The sequence below is a fragment of the Typopeltis vanoorti genome, chromosome 25 (genome assembly GCF_054136105.1).
Source record: "Typopeltis vanoorti isolate ZY-2024b chromosome 25, IOZ_Tvanoo_1.0, whole genome shotgun sequence".
NCBI classification, from domain to species: Eukaryota; Metazoa; Arthropoda; class Arachnida; order Uropygi; family Thelyphonidae; genus Typopeltis; species Typopeltis vanoorti.
In genome coordinates this window covers 31,867,161-31,887,108 of record NC_143573.1, presented here as the reverse complement: position 1 = coordinate 31,887,108, position 19,948 = coordinate 31,867,161, and the positions used below count along the sequence as shown (strand labels likewise).

General features: G+C 35.0%; 2 protein-coding genes across 3 annotated transcripts in view; one reads left to right on the top strand and one right to left on the bottom strand.

The window, feature by feature from the left end:
* The window catches only part of brun (trafficking protein particle complex subunit brun), a 452,915-nt gene extending 434,871 nt beyond the window's left edge, over nt 1-18,044 (bottom strand). For both annotated transcript variants that reach the window (XM_090414220.1, XM_090414221.1), the window contains exons 1-2: nt 17,885-18,044; nt 15,479-15,619 (exon numbers count right to left, since the gene is read on the bottom strand). In XM_090414220.1, coding sequence (XP_090270346.1) covers nt 15,479-15,548 — 70 coding nt within the window. In that variant the 5' untranslated portion in view covers nt 15,549-15,619; nt 17,885-18,044. The remainder of the gene's footprint in view (nt 1-15,478; nt 15,620-17,884) is intronic.
* Nucleotides 18,045-18,187: 143 nt separating this feature from the next.
* Nucleotides 18,188-19,948, top strand: part of LOC150092636 (E3 ubiquitin-protein ligase RNF217-like) — a 192,964-nt gene continuing 191,203 nt past the window's right edge. Inside the window, exon 1 of the mRNA XM_090414493.1 lies at nt 18,188-19,701. Within this exon, the coding sequence (XP_090270619.1) occupies nt 18,638-19,701 (1,064 nt within the window). The 5' untranslated portion in view covers nt 18,188-18,637. The remainder of the gene's footprint in view (nt 19,702-19,948) is intronic.

Here is a 19,948-nt window from a genome sequence, read left to right as displayed (position 1 = left end):
TTTAAATTCGAGACCCTTATCATTCAAATAGCATCTAACTTCTGGCACAAAATGTTTGTGGAACCGCTCAGTGAAAATATCAATGGTCGCCCAAGCTTTTTTTGTTGGCCATCCAATGAACTGGCAATTTTTGAAAATCTACTCCTTTCATTGGCCGTGGTCTTAATGATCGATTTATGAGCAGTGGTTTTAACACCCGATCTCCTAAAGCGTTCAAACAAAATAGGAGTGTTATGTGATCCTTTGCTGCTTTGAACTCACCAACAGGTTTTTGCATTTTTGATACGCAAATTCTGTTTGGCATTTTTTTCCAGAAAAGTCCGGTTTCATCCATATTCTAAACTTGTAAACGAGTGTAACCTCCATCTTCAGTTATTTTAGCTAGTTTTTGTGGAAATGCTTTAGCAGCTGTTTCATCAGAAGAAGCCGTTTCACCTTTAATTTTTATATTATCAAGAGCATGTCTTTTAATAAACTTAGCCAGCCAACCATCTTGCATGAAATTCATATTTTTTTCGATTGAGATGAAGTATCTGGCTGCAGTTTTTTAATCTGTTCATAAAATCTCAATGCTGATTGCTTGATGGAATTTCCGTCAACTGGCATTCTTGTTTTGTACATTATCCACATCACTAAAGCTTTTTCAGCCTTTTCTAGAACAACATCTCTTATGTATGATGATAATTTTGCACTCGATTTTGTACCAGAACATACCGCTTTTCTAATAGCCTCTTCATTTTTCTTTATAGATCTGACAGTTGATACATGGACTCCAAAATGCTTATCAACAGCAGTTGCACCTTCCCCAGTTTGAAGACGATCTAAAATTTGAATTTTTTATATCCAAGGAAACAGCTTTCCTTTTTTTTTTCTGGTTACCGGCAACATCATGTGAGGGCTGGATTAAAATCTTCGGTTAATGAAATGAAAGTTTGAAAATTACATAGAGCTTACCATTTATTATTTCTTGGCAAAATTATTAATTTTATAACGCAATTTTGATTTCACTTAAAAAATGCAAATGCAAAAAATGCGGTAACGGTGTTGTCTACTCAAACACCAAATTCAAACACTGCTAAGAACTGCTTTTTTATGTGCAGTCAGTTATGTAATTCAGGGAATTCCCAATAAATGAAATTCGTAAGAATTTAGAATTTTCTTAATTGAAACGAGAATGCAAAAAAAAAAAAAAAATCTCAGAATTTTCTTAATTGAAACAAGAATGCAATTCTACAAAATTCTCAGAATTTTCTTGAATTACGGATTTTTTCCTAACATAGACTTTAGGATGGTCACATAAAAGTGAATAAATATTGCGTAAAAAAAAAATATTTTTGACATCCCAATTCGCGTAAAAAAAATTCACATAAAAAGAGGTTTAGGTGTATACAATTAAAAAAGTTAGGAAATATTAGCTGATTTAAAAAGTACTATCTCCCACAAACGGGATAGACGCAGACCGTTCGATCTGTTTAAGTTAGGAAAGTGAAGTAAAGTTTCGCACGTTTCTTTATAATCACTTAATTAGCTTTTTACATGTACTGAAGATCCCTGTGATACTCAGGCAAAAATTCAAATAATATTTTACGTGAGTTAATTCCATTATAATTTTAATTAAAAAATACTATAATTATGTGAATGGCACTCTTCTCCTTCATTTTCGACAATTAAGAAATGGGCTGGCGAGTTTAAACATGGCTGTACCAGCCTTGAAGATGATCCATGTCAAGGATGTCCAAAAAGTGTAACAACACCAGAAATCACTGATCGAGTGCATGATATGGTATCGGATGACCACCAAGTCAAAGTGCGTGAAATTGCTGAGACTATAGGCATTTCAAAAGAACGTGTAAGATATATTTTGCATGAAAAATTGCAAATGAAAATACAAGATGAGTGCCATGCTTGCTCACAGCAGATCAAAAATGCACTCGCATGAAAATCTCTGAAAAGTGATTTTGTGCATCGATTTATTACTATGGACGAGACTTGGATTCACCATTGCATACCACAATCCAAACAGCAGTCAAAACAGTGGACAGAAGCTGGTTGTTCAGTGCCAAAGAAGAGGGGTATTTTGCAGATCTTACTGAGAACCACTACAAGGATGGGAAAATGGCACTGGAATAAATGTATTAGTCTTAAGGGAGATTACGTTGAAAAATAAAAATAATTTTGAAATTATAAATTTGTTTTTTCATCGTTAGGTGGGGAACTTTTCAGACCCCCCCTCGTATATTTATAAGATCTGACATCCAATATAAAATAACATTAAATCTTGAATCTCTCCCCTACCTATTTATTCCATTCTGGCACAAAATTTCCTTGATGTATAATAGTTTGTTGCCTTCATTTTCTTTCTCTGCCACTCTCCAAATTGAGATCTGATCCTCTTTAATTATATATCTCTAAGTTTGATCTTTTACTGTACAAATATCCAGTCAACATCCACAACTCAGACTGGCTTCCCTTCCAATTCCAGTGATCATAATAAGAATGCTGAGGTATTTGTTGTGAGCAATAACCTAGAACAGATAACCCATCTACCTGCCAAAATATCAGACAATCCTCAGCATCCAACACCTGTTCTCTCCTTCCAAATGCACAGAAAATATCAGTTATCTTAGTAATTCAGATCATAGCCTCATTAAAGTTTCCTTTACTATGAAACACACTTCTTAGTCTTGTATCCTCTGGCATTACAATGGTGCTAAATGGGATAACATATGTGACTTCTACTCCTCCTTTCCATAGTCTAATTACTGGCATTGGTATCCTGATCAAAAAACCAACCAAATAACATAAATAATTCTAACAGAAATAATGAAGGGCATCCTCCCATTCCACTTAAAATCATCTACCAATATCCATGCTTTCTTCATCTTATGCCAAGACATTTGCAGAATAAAATTCAGCATGTTAAAACTCGAGACCAGAACTAGAACTTTACATTCAACCTATACTGCAGCTCACAACAGCTGATAAAAAAACTGTTAACAAATCTAAATCTGATTTTGAAATAATCAAATGCAGCATACTGCCTCCTGTTCAAATGGCAGTCAAAATGAAGTATCATCCACAGATGGCATCATTATACTCTTCCAAAACCTGTATAGATAACTTCAGCAAAAAAGTTGGCCAACAAACTATTATTCAACTCTCAAAAAATCATGAAGAAAGTCATCAAATGCCAATTTCTGCACCTTCTGTAGACAATCAACTAATTACCGACAAATATACAAGAATACAGACAAATCGGCCCTTCAGTTGATGTAGGTGATTGGTAGTAGAGGTTCTGCGTGGTAGTGGAGATGGAGAGTTGTACAGTAGGTGTCCTCCCGTGATGAGTCTTCGAACTCCTTGGAGGTGTCACAAATAATAATTAGTGATCAGCAATATGGAGGTAAGCACACTCACTGCAGTCATCACCCTACCTTCGAACACAAGCAATGAAAAAGCATGGAGATCCTCATAAGATTAATCTCAACATTTCTGGAGCATTTCATCAGGTCAGGACCAGCAGCCTGCCTCAGCAAACATCTTATGGTCCACCTATGACCCTTTGTAATTAGATCACTAGTTTCCTCTCTGTTCATTTACTGTGTGTCATGATAGATGTCTTCCTCTCCTCAGGCATCCTCACCAGTGCTAGGATATCCTAGTGCCCTGTACCTTCACCCACCTTCTTCCTCTTTCACATAAATGACTTTCTCTGACTGACCTCAATTAAATCCACTTCAAACCTCTGCTGATGATAGTATACTCCATTAGTTCAAGTGACTATAATCTGAGATCATATCTGCTTGAATATTCTTGAATACCAAGAATTTTATAATGGCATTCAGAATGCTTGTTAAATTTAAACAAAATAACTACATGATTGTCTTTTGTTTTAACAGTATTAACATGGTGAATCAATTAGAAGGTAAAAAGATTTATAATAGAACTCAATGCAAAGAATAACAATTGTTCTTTTTTAACCAAGTAACAATTCAAAGCCATGGCACATCTTATACAGATGAATCTATCACACACACACACACACACACACACACACACACACACACACACACACACACACACAGTTAACTGTTTCAAATGACTCACAGGTAAATGAAGCAGTAAGAACCTGATATGCTGCAATCCCAGATAAGTGATTTTCAAACATCATACAAATTGGGACCGTAGTTTCTATTCAGACTGCTATGTGAGCTAACCATTTAACTAGTCTCCTGGAAGTGATGAGACAAGAAGGCGCTATCAAGATAATTCACTAAGCATTTAAACTATGCACCAATCAGTTTCATCATTTTCTGCAGCAACATGAGTCCTGATTCATTCTTTACCTCTACCAATGAGTGTAATAAAAGAACTAGAATGAAGATATCAACCTATATGAATGGATTTCTATAAACATCAACTGGTATGTCACCTCCTGTTTTGTTTTGTTTTTTTATTGATTGGGATATGGAGAAATGGAAGTTTTGTTCCTATTTCAACAGTGAATATAATTTTATTGATGGTCATATCACAAAATGAAGTCTATGCTAGCTCTTTCACTACTCTTGACATTTGGCATTATTACTATGTCTAAAAAAACAGAGCCATATTTTAAGAGAGGAATAAACAAAACAGCTTTATCCTCTCTACATCAATTCATTCTTAATAATTATTCAAAAAGTGCAATCTATAAATTATTTTATACCACCAAGCATCATCAAAGAATCAAGATACAAGAAGAACTGTTTCTATCATACTCGGGTGTGATGTAGAAATATGGTATGGTGCAAAAAAACAGCTGAACTACGACACTCCCTTCGGTAGGGAGTGTCATAGTTCACATGTTATGAGATATACCATTCAACTGCATGTACTTTAATAGAAGAGCATGTGTAGAGTCTATACTATTACATTTAGCTGTAGCAATGGTGCTGATGTTGGAAGAAAAAAAGATGTTTATTGTTGAGAATAATTTTCGTTCATACAGAGTGGTAGAGCAAATGGTCCAAGCTTACGCCATGTTTGTGAACAGTTCATTTCCATAAGTGTGCCCCAAGCAATAGTGTCATCACTGCCTTAATCAGGAGGTTCTGACATACTGGGAGTGTTCTGCTGTATAGTGTAGAGCATCTGGGGAGACCACGAATTGTTAACACAAATGAGAATCGCAGGTATGTGCTAAAGCAAGTGTTACAGGCTCCAAACTGAAGTCAACACCAAACAGCAGTGAAACTTTTGATGCTGAAGCGGTCACTACAGAGAATCCTTAAGGAGCTGGATGTCTTTTCATGTGCCATTCAGGTATTCAACCGCAATGGATTATACTGCATGGTGGGAATACTGTGCACATGTGCTGGCCAATGCTATGAAGATCCATCCTTCCTCCATAATGTCTGGTTCTCAGATGAAGCGCATTTCCATCTAAGCAGTCATGTAAACAGATGAACCTACAGGTTTCTTGGTTTCTCAAGACCTGAATTTGTCGAAGAGAAACCTCTTCAGAGCAAGAAGGTCAATGCATGGTGTGCTGTTTCCAGCCATGGCATAACTGGATCCTACATTGGTGGTGTAACTGTGACCTTGAAGAGCAAATGTTACATCAAGAATATGTTGGTTCCATTCATCCAGGATTTGCATATCCTATGCAAAAAACATTCCATTCCGTGTACAGGTATTCCAACAGGGCAGAGCAACCTGTCACACATCACATGGTTCTAGAGCCTATTTATCAGAACACTTCCATGGAAGATACATTTCGAGATTAACAAAATTCCCGTATCCTTCACATTCTCCTGATCTCGCATCACGTGATGCCTCCATATGGGGTATGTTCAATGAATAAGTATTCCACCATGACCAGCCTTCAAACCTTGATGAACTAAGGGATAAAATCACACAATATGTCCAGCAGATGTCCCAACCCTTGTTCTCCAAGATTACAGAGAACCTTCGCAGTGCTATAAAACCTGTCTTGAAAGACAAGATGCCCATTTTGAGCACATAATCTACCATCATGCTTTATTCGACCAAGATTCCACCGATAGTTGTGAATATACATATCATCATGTGTAAACATATATTTCTTTGTTAATAAACTCATTTACTCCATAACATATATCATTGTAGTTCAGTAGTTTTTTTTTTTTTTTTGTGCTATACTGTGAATTGGTTTCTTTGCTACATGAGCATCAACCTATCACAAATCAGTTCAGAGTCATGATTTTTAACACTCTTTCATTTTGGAAGAATGCCTTTCCTAATTACTAGATCATTCAGAGTAAACAGAAAAATTTACAGATTTCAGAAATGTGATTTTTTTTATGATTTCCTATTATTTCATACTGCCCATTTTGATCTCAATATTTCAGATTTCTTATTTGGAAAAATGGCCAAGAAATAGTGACTTGCATCAATATACATAATCCAGAATTTATGAAGCTTGACTTCACTGAACAAAAAGAGCGAATAGGATTATCTCATGTGCAATGTGTACAGGATCTTAGTGAAATTCACCTTGTTGCACTTCAAGTCCTGCAGACTTTGAGGAAGAGACCTATGTAAGTTTAGTTTTAACAAGGTGACATGGAAAGTAAGAACTAGATGTCTCACAACATTCAGAGGAACTTATGAAAACAGCTGCACAGTAGCAATGGTACCACTTTCCAGTAACAGTATTAAATACTGAATCCTGATAAGACTGAAAAAAAGTAGAGGAGTTCCTCCTCCAATGAGAGAGGAAGAAGTCAGTACTGGAGATGATCCTTGGGTTATATTCTTCTTAGGGTACAAAAGAAAAAAGGACAATCAAAGAATTCTCCTTCTGATATTCAATGCAAAACATGACAAAAGGACAAAGGCATCTTCAAGCTGGTTAACAGTTTCTTCAAGATTCATGTCCTTAAGTGAATGAACTGATTGGCAGTCTGTATTGAGGGAACTCCATACATGATGAGAAGCAGGGCAGGATTTTTAACCTGGGTCAAGGAAGTCAGTTTCACTGTTTACTCAGGAAATAATGTCAGTGTTGCCATGACTTCCTGTGCTGAAAAACTTAGCAACTAAAAAAAATGCAGCCAGAACTCTATCAGGTCTGTTCTTTTACATTCCAATAACTAATGGCTCTCTCAAGGAGAGATCCATTAGATACCGCACAGTCTTAAAAATGAAAACTGAAACTGATGTATGTTTTTTTCAGAAAAGTAACGAATGTCATCAAACTAGGTCAACTTTGCTGGCATGTGAGATTGTTGAAGCAGCTAGCTAAACATTGCTTCTTACTAATGAAACCAATATCTATGCATGGTCACAACTTGGATTAATATTGACAAAAAAATTTCATTCATCAAAAAAAAAAAAGGAAAAAAAAAGGTTTTTGGAGAGTATAGATGGCCAAGTGGAATTTTTAACAGCCATTCTGAGAATTGCTTACTTTGCTGGAACTCTAACCTGAAATCTCTCTCAATGGAATAATTTTGCAGGGACACTAAAAAAAAGCTTTGAGATCTATTATATATATCCCAGAAAAATGTTAAACTTGAAATCTGAATCAGATCATTTGAGATTACATCCTGACATCTCTGGATTTCAATGACTAATTGTTCTTTAAGAAAGAAAATTAATGGAGGAAAAAAACTTGTTCAAAATACTGTCTTCAAATGAAAGATGAGGCAATTCTCAGGAGGATGAAAAAATAATGCTGCCTTTCTCAATTAACGAAGCAGGATTCCAAAGCCTGGTAGTTTTTTTTTATTATTATTCTTTCAAAATTTATTTTATTTTTTTTTATTATGCGACTCCCACCCATGAAAGGTTTTTGTGTACAGGGTGATCAAAATTAAAGTATCTCAGTTTAAGGCCTTGTGAAGCACCATTCAGTGATCGAAATGTTGTGAAACTTTCCAGGAATATATTGTGCATATGCGGAAGCAACATACGAGAAAAAAAAAAGTCGTTGCAAAATTTGCCACCAGGGGTGTTGTAAGCACCTAATGCATGGAATTTGCATCTCATGCAACATGTCAGGCACCATGAGAGTTTAAAAATATGGAGACAGGATTTTTCTTTTCATTCTGGTTGTTAATACTGTTCACAGTGATGGCACTAACCTTGCCCCAATGTGCTTTGCTTATGAAACACTACTATCTAAACAATTGCAATGCTGTTGCTTCACTTCATTAATTTCGTCACCTGAACAAATGCCAATTTGCAACGAAATAAGAGTTCTTTTGAAGAAATGGGATCATTGGGAGTTAGACATAGTTGCAAACCAATCAGTTCACAAGTGGATGAAGTTGCTACTGCCATTGTGGAGGGCCATGAATAACAGCACTGGTTCCTGCAGTGCACATGCTATATTAAAACACATAGATGAGCCTTATACAACTGTCTGAAAAATTCTATATGGATGATTCTGAATTTCTAAACATTAAAGAGAACCCTGACACAGGACTTTGAAATTCAACTGCCATTTACTTTAACATTCTGCTCGAGTTGAGATGGATGCTGCATGGCCGTGGATGATTTTGTTGTAAGATGAGGCTCACTTTCACCTGAACAGTTGTGAATACCTACAATTGTCATGTATGGACTACACAAAATCTGTATGCAATCCAATGTCTAGTGTAGGTTTACAGCTTCATTTATTATTGGACCATTCTTCTTCGAGGACATTTCCCAGTCCAGTCATGTGACCTGCTCAGTTACTGCCAGGAGGTTGCATATATATGATATGATAAATAATTTTGTTGTGCTGCAGCACCTGTACATGGATTCAGTTATTTTTTCATTCATTCAGTGGAAAGTCATTCAGTCTTTCCACACATCAGTTGATCCAATCCATATAGGAGGTTCTTTGAGAACATTTCACAGAAGCCAGAGTAATCATCCATGCGTTTTCCACTGCATGCTCACCTCATTCAGCTGATCTGACCCCCCCCCCCCCATTTTGACTTCTGGCCCTGGGAATTTCTCAAAGATGGGGTTTATCAGGATCATCCACATAACCTGGAAGCACTGAAAGACAGTAGCACAGCATATACGTAACATCAGTCCCGACCAGGCTGCGTTCTGCCATTGAACACTGTGCAAAGGATATAGTTTGTGGCATACCAGGAAGGATAGCACATTGAACAGTACAACCCATGAATGTATAACAGAAATGAATAAAAATGTGTTATTTATGCTTGTGTTGCTTTTCTCCTTGTTACACAGACAGAAAAATTACTACATCTACATTCAGTACATCATCCCTGGTGGTGAATTTTGGAACAAATATCCCCCCCCCTCAGATATTGCTTCTGTATGATGCACAATGTATCCCTGCAAAGTTTCGCAGCATTTGGATCACTGAGTGGCACTCCATAAAGACTTAAACAGGGATACTTCAATTTTGATTACCTTGTACATACCTACCATGTGTGTACTAAGGATTTTTTTATTCTAATTTTATTAATTTTCTATTTTTTGTATTTTTTTATTTCTTTTTATATAAATTAGAAATCCTGCTCTAAAGACCAAATATGGAACTTTTTTCAACTACTTCTGGCCTCCAATAGGCAGTAGTTTCACACGGGCAATGAAGAACATCTCCTACCTAAAGACAATCACAAACATCCATGCCGACAGCAGGATTTGAATCAGCAACTTGTTTGTTGGAGAGCAGATATGCAAACCACTTGGCCCACCAGGGGCTGGCAATCAAAACCACAGTATGATTTGGCAATCAAAACCACAGTAAAACCACAATGTATTCCTGCAAAGTTTCGCAGCATTTGGATCATTGAGTGGCACTCCATAAAGCCTTAAACAGGGATACTTCAATTTTGATTACCTTGTACATACCTACCATGTGTGTACTAAGAATTTTTTATTCTAATTTTATTAATTTTCTATTTTTTGTATTTTTTTTTATTTCTTTTTATATAAATTAGAAATCCTGCTCTAAAGACCAAACATGGAACTTTTTTCAACTACTTCTGGCCTCCAATAGGCAGTAGTTTCACACGGGCAATGAAGAACATCTCCTACCTAAAGACAATCACAAACATCCATGCCGACAGCAGGATTTGAATCAGCAACTTGTTTGCTGGAGAGCAGATATGCAAACCACTTGGCCCACCAGGGGCTGGCAATCAAAACCACAGTATGATTTGGCAATCAAAACCACAGTAAAACCACAATGTATCCCTGCAAAGTTTCGCAGCATTTGGATCATTGAGTGGCACTCCATAAAGCCTTAAACAGGGATACTTCAATTTTGATTACCTTGTACATACCTACCATGTGTGTACTAAGGATTTTTTATTCTAATTTTATTAATTTTCTATTTTTTGTATTTTTTTTATTTCTTTTTATATAAATTAGAAATCCTGCTCTAAAGACCAAACATGGAACTTTTTTCAACTACTTCTGGCCTCCAATAGGCAGTAGTTTCACACGGGCAATGAAGAACATCTCCTACCTAAAGACAATCACAAACATCCATGCCCACAGCAGGATTTGAATCAGCAACTTGTTTGTTGGAGAGCAGATATGCAAACCACTTGGCCCACCAGGGGCTGGCAATCAAAACCACAGTATGATTTGGTTTAGTTTCAATTATAGCTGAAGCAATTAAGATTACTGAGGGAGGTATATTATGTTCATAATTATGTCTTCTTATCACCATCATCAAACAGAGCATTCCACAGACTACTCAACATCTTGGTCACTCACCTCTAAATCACTTCCTCATCCCCCCAAGAAATCCCCCAATTGACCAGACAGCACAGAAATCTAGATGAGGCCAAAGGTGGCCACAATAGCTCATATAATCATCTGATTATTAAGAGAGGCATTAACAAGCAGAGATAAGGAAGTTATCATATGAATTGTCTTGATCATCTTTACAATATGGTCTCTGAATTCCAAATCCCTAATCATCAGCACTCCCATTTCCCTAACATCATCAATTTCTTGGAGGGCAGTTCCATCAGTGTGGTGCACAGCTTTTAATATTTTCATCCTGAAAGGCTTAACTTTACACATTTCCACATTAAAATGGTATCAATTATCTTTTGTCCATTCTGTCAACCTATTTCAATCATGCTACAAGCTCTCTCTACATCAGAATGAATTATTATCCTACCCAATTTTGTATCATCAGCAAACAACTGAATATTTGCCTTCAAGTCATCATTTACATAAAAAAATAAACAGCAGCCAACCAAGTAGAGAACCTTGGGATACACTGCAAGTCATCTGCTTTCTCCAAAATTCTACTTCTCTATATACTACTCATTGGTATATACATTAGCCACCCTCATATTCATATTACCTGCATCATATCCATCTCCATTTGTATAATGGTATTCCTGTCAAACACTTTTGCAAAATCAAGCATTCCCTTTATCCAACTCAGCCATCACTTATTATAGAGTTAGTAAATTATTAAAGCATGCCACACAAAACCATGCTAACTCCTTATCCACACAGAGTATCATATTCTTATCTGCCATTTCTGAATTCTGTCTTTGACCAGCTTTTCCTATAGCTGTATTAACATTCCCAAGATTTACATTGTACAATGAAATTATAGACTGACTGGTCTATAATTTGATACTGCAGTCTTAGCGCATCCATTACATAAGCAATACAATTATTTTCCCCCTCCTTCAACATGATCTGGTTGGCTGAGTAGTTAGTATCTCCAAACACATGTTAATGGCAGGATTCACACCTGCCATGGGCATGTGTTTGTTGCTTATCCAAGTCAACAGTTTATATTTTAATCCCATATCCTTCAATGCAAGCAACAGCCTTTCATGTGGTATCATATCAAATGTCTTAGCCAAGCCCTACAGTATCATAGTGTATCCATTCCCTCCATCCAACTCAGCTGTAACATTATTAGAAAATATGTGCCTGATCAGACATGACACTTCCCCTTAGTAAATGCATGCTGTTCCTTGCAAAGTACAACTTGTCTGTCAACCCATTTCTATATGTGAGTTTTTACCTCTACTTCCCTAATATCTTCTCCATCATCACTCCAGAAATGCTGATAGGTCAGTAGTTAAATATCAGTTTTTGCACTACCCTTGTACAATGGAATTATCATATATTCTTTCCATTCCTGTGAGATCCTTCCTGATCTGAGACTCAAATTATGCAAACAAACTTCTTTTATCATCATATATGCTATCCATCATATATACCATCATATATACGTTATCCTAAAAGACTGTTCAGTTGAACAGTCTTTTAGGATAACGATGATATTAAATTTGTCCCTATTGCTGAATAGATTATGTAACAGCTCTAGAACCTCCTTCTAAGGCACCTATATCTCTTCATCCAATGCAGTGATAGCACTGTAGGCCATGTTGCATATAAAAGGTTGATAGGTTTTAGCCAAGTGAGTACTCTTATTTGAACAACTGCACCTGTGTCTGACAGTAAAGAATAAATTTACTGCATTCAGTCAAGTTATTCTTTCACATTCATTCTTTCTTTTACTTGCAAAATAATGATAAAATTATTTTGGATTGCCTTTGGCCTGCACTGCCAATGTCTTTTCATACTCCAACTTAGCTATCTGTATAATACCCCTAACATTTCTAGCCTGCACCTCCATTTCACTCCAATCCTATTTGTTCTTTCAACTAGGGGCACATTCAGATATTCTATCATTTAAGCATCTTTCATGTTTCCCATTCAGTAACTGATACCATGTGACCCAACATAGTAATCTCCTAAATGTCATAGTTTCCAGCTTTGTAGTCCAACATGTAATAACTTATCCTAATTGGAACATCCATATACTTAGCTACTACCCAGGTCAGTATCACATGACTAATGTCATCAAATGGTGACAAAACAGTTATATCCTTAACTGAGATCCCCTTCTGATTTAATGCTATGATTAAATCTAACACTCTGAGTACAAGTTCCTTCTTTCCCATACTGCTTGAGAAAGAAGTAACAGTTCAGTAAATTCTTCATTCTAGTCATGAGTTTTTTCTGCGACCTAATCAATGTTCAGATAATTTAAGTCATCCATAATGATTATTTCTTTAGTACCAATGAGGATAATTTGGTAATGCATTTCAGTGTTTCCAACAAATGATCTGCTAGGTCTATAGCAACACTCAACCATACATTTCATCTTGTTAGATGAAATTATTTATTAATCACCACATCACTGCTACATGGAATGTTATTACTACTATTGCTTTCATGAATTTTCACCCTTACTAAACTCAAATCATCATTAGTAGTAAACCCCTTTCCTCTTCTCCTATCTCTTTCGTCATTCCTAAAAATACTATATCTTTTATCTTAATTACAGTTATTATATCTGGCTCTTATTACATATTAGCATCTTTTTCATGTTTGTGTCTTCTGCTTCTGATGTCAAATGTATATATGACTTTACAATCTAATGTTGGACCTGCTTGATCTGGAATTATCAGGATAGTTATTCTATGATCTATTAAATGATCCTGATATAATTCTGATACTAAGGCAAATGATGTGAAGTTATTAGCTATTTATTATATATATATATTAGCTATATATTCACGTCTTCACGTGCAAACTTTGCTTACGCTTGGATTAAACCAAGGATATAATCTAACAAAGTGGGAAAACTTTCAACATATAACTCTGATCCAGAGTATTTTAAATGATCCTGATATAATTCTGATACTAAGGCAAATGATGTGAAGTTATTAGCTATTTATTATATATATATATATATATATATATATATTAGCTATATATTCACAACTGGCTACTTGTAAGTAGCCAGTCTTCATGTGAAAACTTTGCTTACACTTGGATAAAAGATTAAACCAAGGATATGTTCTTGGCCTCTTTAATATATAATTTAACAAAGTGGGAAAACTTTCAACATATAACTCTGATCCAGAGTATTTTAAGAATAAGGTAATACACCTTTTCACTACTTCTATATGGGAAATACATGATTTCTGCATTACTTCAACTTTGGCATCACTTCTAGGTATAGCTCCCACTAATGTGCTTTTGTGCTGAAATGGTCCCCATGGAGGTGGGACCATTGAAGTGGATAGGTATAGCTCCCACTAATGTGCTTTTGTGCTGAAATGGTCCCCATGGAGGTGGGACCATTGAAGTGGATACTTTACCCTGGAATATGAATGGTGCTGCCAAGTGGTGAGGTGAGTCTGCCACTGCAGAGTGTTCTCGGTGGTGGGATAGGCCTATCACCAAGTAGAACCACTGCTGAGATACAAGTTAAATGATCTTTTAAGTACTTGCTGAGATTAGAGTGATCTAGAATTTGCCTGAGTTTATGAAGAATTCCCTTTACTTATACAGTAGGACCCACTGAAGTTGACTCAATCACAGCATTCCATTAGATGCTTATGGTATGGCCTTTTGGTATGTGCTTTTCTGTGGGAGATGAGCAGTTCTGCTCAGTGGCAGGGTGAGCCTGTCATAAGTAGAACCACTGCTGAGTATCTTTTAGTGATGGAGAATTATGAGTTAAAATGATCCTCCTTTGTGTCATTCATTGAGGTTAGAGTGATCTGAGCGATCACATAGATTTTGAAGAAGACCTTTACTTAATCAGTGGTCAAACTGGTCTGGGTAATGGTCATTCCCATAATGCATAGCATTATATTGTACACAACAAAAAGGGCATGTGTGCTTTGCATCATGGGATACTGAAGCAATTGACACAAAGTCATTAGCCTCTATATACAAGAAGCCCAGTTGTGAAGATACCTCGTGTGCAAACTTGGTTTGTTTACACTTAGAAAAAGGATTAAACCCAATAATACAGTTTCTTGGCATCTTTATTTACAGATTCTGATATAACGGGTATTAGTAGATTACTTTAATGATGGCTGAAGCATGACTGACAAATGATCATATGAAGAATCGTGCAATGTTCAGTACCAGAAGTCATACAATGTGAAACTGAAAATGGATGCAGATGCATATGGAAGAAGCTTCTTAATTTTTTTTTTTTTTTTTCCTTGGATATAAATAAGACACATGGCAACACAAATGACTGGAAATTGCGCAAATTTACTTGGATAAAGCAGACATGTTTTATAAGGAAAAAAAACCTTCACTAAAAGTGAAAATATGCACTTCTCGTCTTCTGTTTTTAAAAGTTTTCCTATGATCAAAAGCACCAGTTAAATTCATTTTATCCTGGCAGGTTCTTTCTTAGATCTGTTTTTTTTTCCTTTCTAAAGCTTATAGCAAAAACCAATCATTTCTTTGATTCCTAAAAAATTAGAATTTAAATACCAGTAATTTCAAAGTTGTTTTGAATAATATTAGAGGGTTTTTTTCCCTCCTTTTAATGCTGAGATATATTAGAAAAAATATATTATATTCAAACATTTCCTTTTAACAATCACTTAAACTTAAAGCAGCACACAAATGCTTTCAATGCTTGCATTAATAATTCATTTAAATATAAATAAAAAAAAATTGTTACCTATTTGTTTCACAAGAATCAGTAAGGCTTGGTGATCTTCTGCCCTCTGAGTATAATCTGGAGAGCTCATGATGAGCAACCTTCTCTTTACATTTTAAGATAGTCTATTAATTATAGCTCCTAGGCTGTTTATTCTAAAACCTGTTAACACACTTAAATCATTAACTGAGGAATAAGGTTAACAGAATAATAATACATTAAAAGTTAATACATAAAGCATTCATAATATAATACAATACTTATAATGAATTTATAAATTCAATTCTGCTATATATATGAAATGTTTGTTTGCTTGCTTGCTTGGTACTATATAGAAAGGCATAATTACAATGAAGGGGTCATACCGGAAAGGAAAACAGATGAAAGAGCAGAAGTTATATTTATATTACACACACACACACACAGTATATTGATCCATCAATAAATTGTAACCCTCATTTACCCATAACTAATTAAGGGAACTGTCAAAAGTAATTTGATTCACTATCACAGAACTGAAAGTAAAAAGACTTGCTCCTATAAGGCAATCACATGCAAAACATTTTAATATGTCATTGTAATTTTTCTTGAGAACTGCTTGAGAGAGAGTGTAATAATGTCAAAGAAATTCTAATTAAATATTTTAAAATTTAATAACTATAAATAATAATCAGTGCAATGCTAATTAAAGCTGAAATACCATTATTTAAAATACAGAGAAACATGGATGATGTCATCAAGGATAAAATATTCCAATGAATTTCAAAATACGTTAAATAAATATTAAAAATAAAATATAATAAACTTACAAACTGAATGATAAATAACTGACATTTGCTAAATATCAAATTTTTGATATTGTACACCTCATAAAAGTGCAGCTGTATACATACAAATACATGTGTGTATATATATCTACATATGTGTGTAATCATTTCACTTATGCATAAGAAAAGTAAAACTTAAATGTTCATTGTCTTTTCACGAAGAACCAAGTCACCTGGCCTCAGATAGATAGATAGTAGGGTTTTTTATTATTATTTTTTGTCCCTGCTCTCTCACCAACTTATGTTTATCCTTCACAAAAATGGGAGGAGTAATTTGTGAACACAAACTGCCAAATGTAATAAGACTATGGACATAGAGCTGATTATTTCTTAAGTCATATGATTAAAATCAATGTGAGATAAAAAAAAATTAATACCTTAGATGTTGTGAAAATGATGCCATTACAATCATATCTCCTACTTTTATTAAATACAACTTTAACAACAAATAGTTGGGAGAAAAAAAAGGGGGGGGAGTGGAATTGTAACTGCTAGATCACATGCCATGAAAAGAAGAAGTATGTGATATGGCATTATCAAGTTTCAATAAATAAAAATTGCATTCTCTTTACTTTTATTATATAATTTCTCTGAGCTTTTAAAGAGAAAACATTTTCATTGTTAATGCATATTCCAAAAGACAAAAATACTTTGTAGCCCATGCTTTAAGAAATGCAAGTTTAACTGAATAAATCAAAATTGCTTAAGTTCATACAATCGCCTTATGTTATACTGTTATCTAGTTATGGTGAATGGCATGCCACATGAAAGGGTAAAAATCATGTTGTTCTGTCCAATTTATACAATTTTTTTTTTTTTTTAAATTGAATGATTACTCACTGCAACTTGAAATTATTATATGGCACCTCCAAGGAATCCCACTAACTCATAATAGGCCACCACCAAAGATATTTTGGTCTGTTGGGTGGGTGTTCCCCAATTTGGTTATTCTCTGGAAGAAGTGGGGGGGGGGGGGATTGTTACCGGGTTATAAGTCTGGCTATGAATTCTGCATGTTATCATTTTATCATCTCGACAAGGTTTATTTTCTGGTTTTATCCCAGACCGGTATAAATATTGGGTGGGGGGGGGGCATAAATGTTACAGTGGAATAACTCTGGATAAAACCAGAGTTATACTAATTGACTTTATGAATTTCTAATATCCGATTTCTCTGAACTAAAAACACGTGACTTAACATTTTGAACTTAATTAATTCGTTGTGGACTTTACACAATAGATTTCTAAATTCTGAAATTTCCACAGCAACCTTATTTTACACAAATTAAATTGCTCAGTTACTTGCTGTTGACATTAAAGAAAAATTTGTCATGCACATAGTTTTCTGACAGTATAAACAATACACTGGTTTTTGTCCGGATTGACGCTTTTGACATGAATTACTGATCAAGTATTTAGAACTTATCATGGTGCAAGAAAATGAATGAATCAACTAAAAAATATGTAGCTTATATATAAAAAATGCCATTTCTGATGTAATATGCTTCATAAACTTTTTTTTTGTTCTGATCTCGTCACTTTTTGAAGTAATATGAGTGAAACAGATTTCATGTGACAAAACTAATAATATTAGGCTTACCTAAATATTGGTATATAATTTAATAAAGCATTTTCAACATATATCTGCAGGATACTAAATTAATTTCAATATGAATTATACTGGAAGTCACCATATGAATATTAAGCTTAAAAGCACATATCACCAATTATTACAACACTACTATTTCTTGTTGATTGAAGACACCGATCAGATGATCGTTCTTCCATGTTGCACTCTTGAAACCGAAATCGATTACGCCTCATAAGGCTAGATGGCGCTACAGTAAAGTAAGAATCGATCAGGTGTCTTGTTTTCATCGGTATAGCTCACTTGACAGAAGCATTCCTGTGTTAGCGACAAGAGCGCTACAGAAGACCGAGAGCGAAGGGTTTATGATGAGAAGCGAGTTAAGCGAAATCGAGTGTATGCAACCTTAACTAAATAAGGAATGATCAAGTGATTTTTCGATCCTTTTTTTAAATTTTTACCTGGACATCGTAGCAATTGATTTAATTGTGAAGATTCTCTAATATCGAGCTAGACAGGTATATATTTAAGTGTATTTATTCTACGATTGTGAGTTTACTGTTCTGTTTACGAAAGAATGATAATATATAGTTCTAATGCTAATAGAACTACTGATTGATTATTAACAGGAGGCTTATAGTTACGAGCGAAATAAATTGAAATGTATATTTTTGAAATATGTGCTGAAACTGTTAGCCAGTTTTCTATCAGTATTGAAAAGTCCTGAAATATTGTGACCACATAAAACCGTGTTTACAGCATATAATGGATAGGACTTCCACACCCATTTGCAAACGACTGCATGGTAATGAAGAAAATAGGATTCTTAGTACTAACCACGTACAAGAATATGTGCAGCAACAAAGGCATGCCAATGAAGAAACTAAAACTAATATATATTGCTGTGCAGGTTGCATTGAGCTAACAGAAAATGAAAACATTTCTCATTCACATTCATGCAATGAGTCAACGACGGTACACCATTTAGCCTTTTTGTTAGACTGTTTTGTCTTATCATTCGGTCCAGATATGCCACAGTTAGGAAGAAATCGTCCCGAACCAGGACCTGACCAACTTGCGTTAAAAAAATATGATGGTAACGAGTGGAATAGTCAAACCAGAGATAATCATCGCTGTGCACTCCAAGTAAGTGATATTCCTTTTTTATGGGCTTCTTCTAGTAATAGTGAAGAAAGTGCATCTTCTGCTGATATATGTAATAAAGCAGTGACAAAGGCTCATTCTGCAAGAAATGAGTTGTATAATGACGATGATTTTTTTCCATCTCCTGTTGAAGATGAAGACGATATGTCATTTCCTGATGAAGTTCTCATTCGAGAACTTTCGGAAATGAGAGTACTTTTAGAAAGACTGCTAGAAACTCGAAGTGGCGATTTACGAGAGAATGCTGATCTTCATGATATACTGTTCCTTCTACCAGATGGAAATTTTCCTTCAAGAGAACCTATTCCTCATTACCCGGTAGGAGAGTTAGAATTTCAGGAATGTGGTATATGCTTCGAACTGGAGTGGTTTTATTTGAGACCATGTTGTTCTTTTTCGGCGTGCAGCAAATGCTTAAAGAAATATTTTGCACAAAAAGTTGAATTCGGACAAGTAAAAATTGAATGCTGCAATCCGAACTGCAAGACATATATCCATAGAGACGAAATTTCTGCTCGTCTTGATTCTCCACTAAAGGAAAAATTCCACAAATTGCTAATTTTGGCAAATGAGGATGCTTGTACCAAAACATGTCCACGATGTAATCATATAACCAAAATCGATCGTCTTCGTTCAAAAAAAATAGATTCCAGAAGGAGTTATCGGTAAGTAAAATATTCTATAGAAAGTAGCTTAGATATAAAAAAAAGTATCCATAAGTTTTACAGTTGTAGCCACTTTTAATAACAAAATGCGTAGATTAAGACAGTTATTTGAGAAACTCTACAAAACTTATTATTTATGAGTACTTATTTTATTATGTATACAATATGTCATTCTGCTTAAAATGAATATATATGTGTGTGGTGAAGAAAGGTATGAGGAGTAGATTTTTTACATGGAGAATTGAGT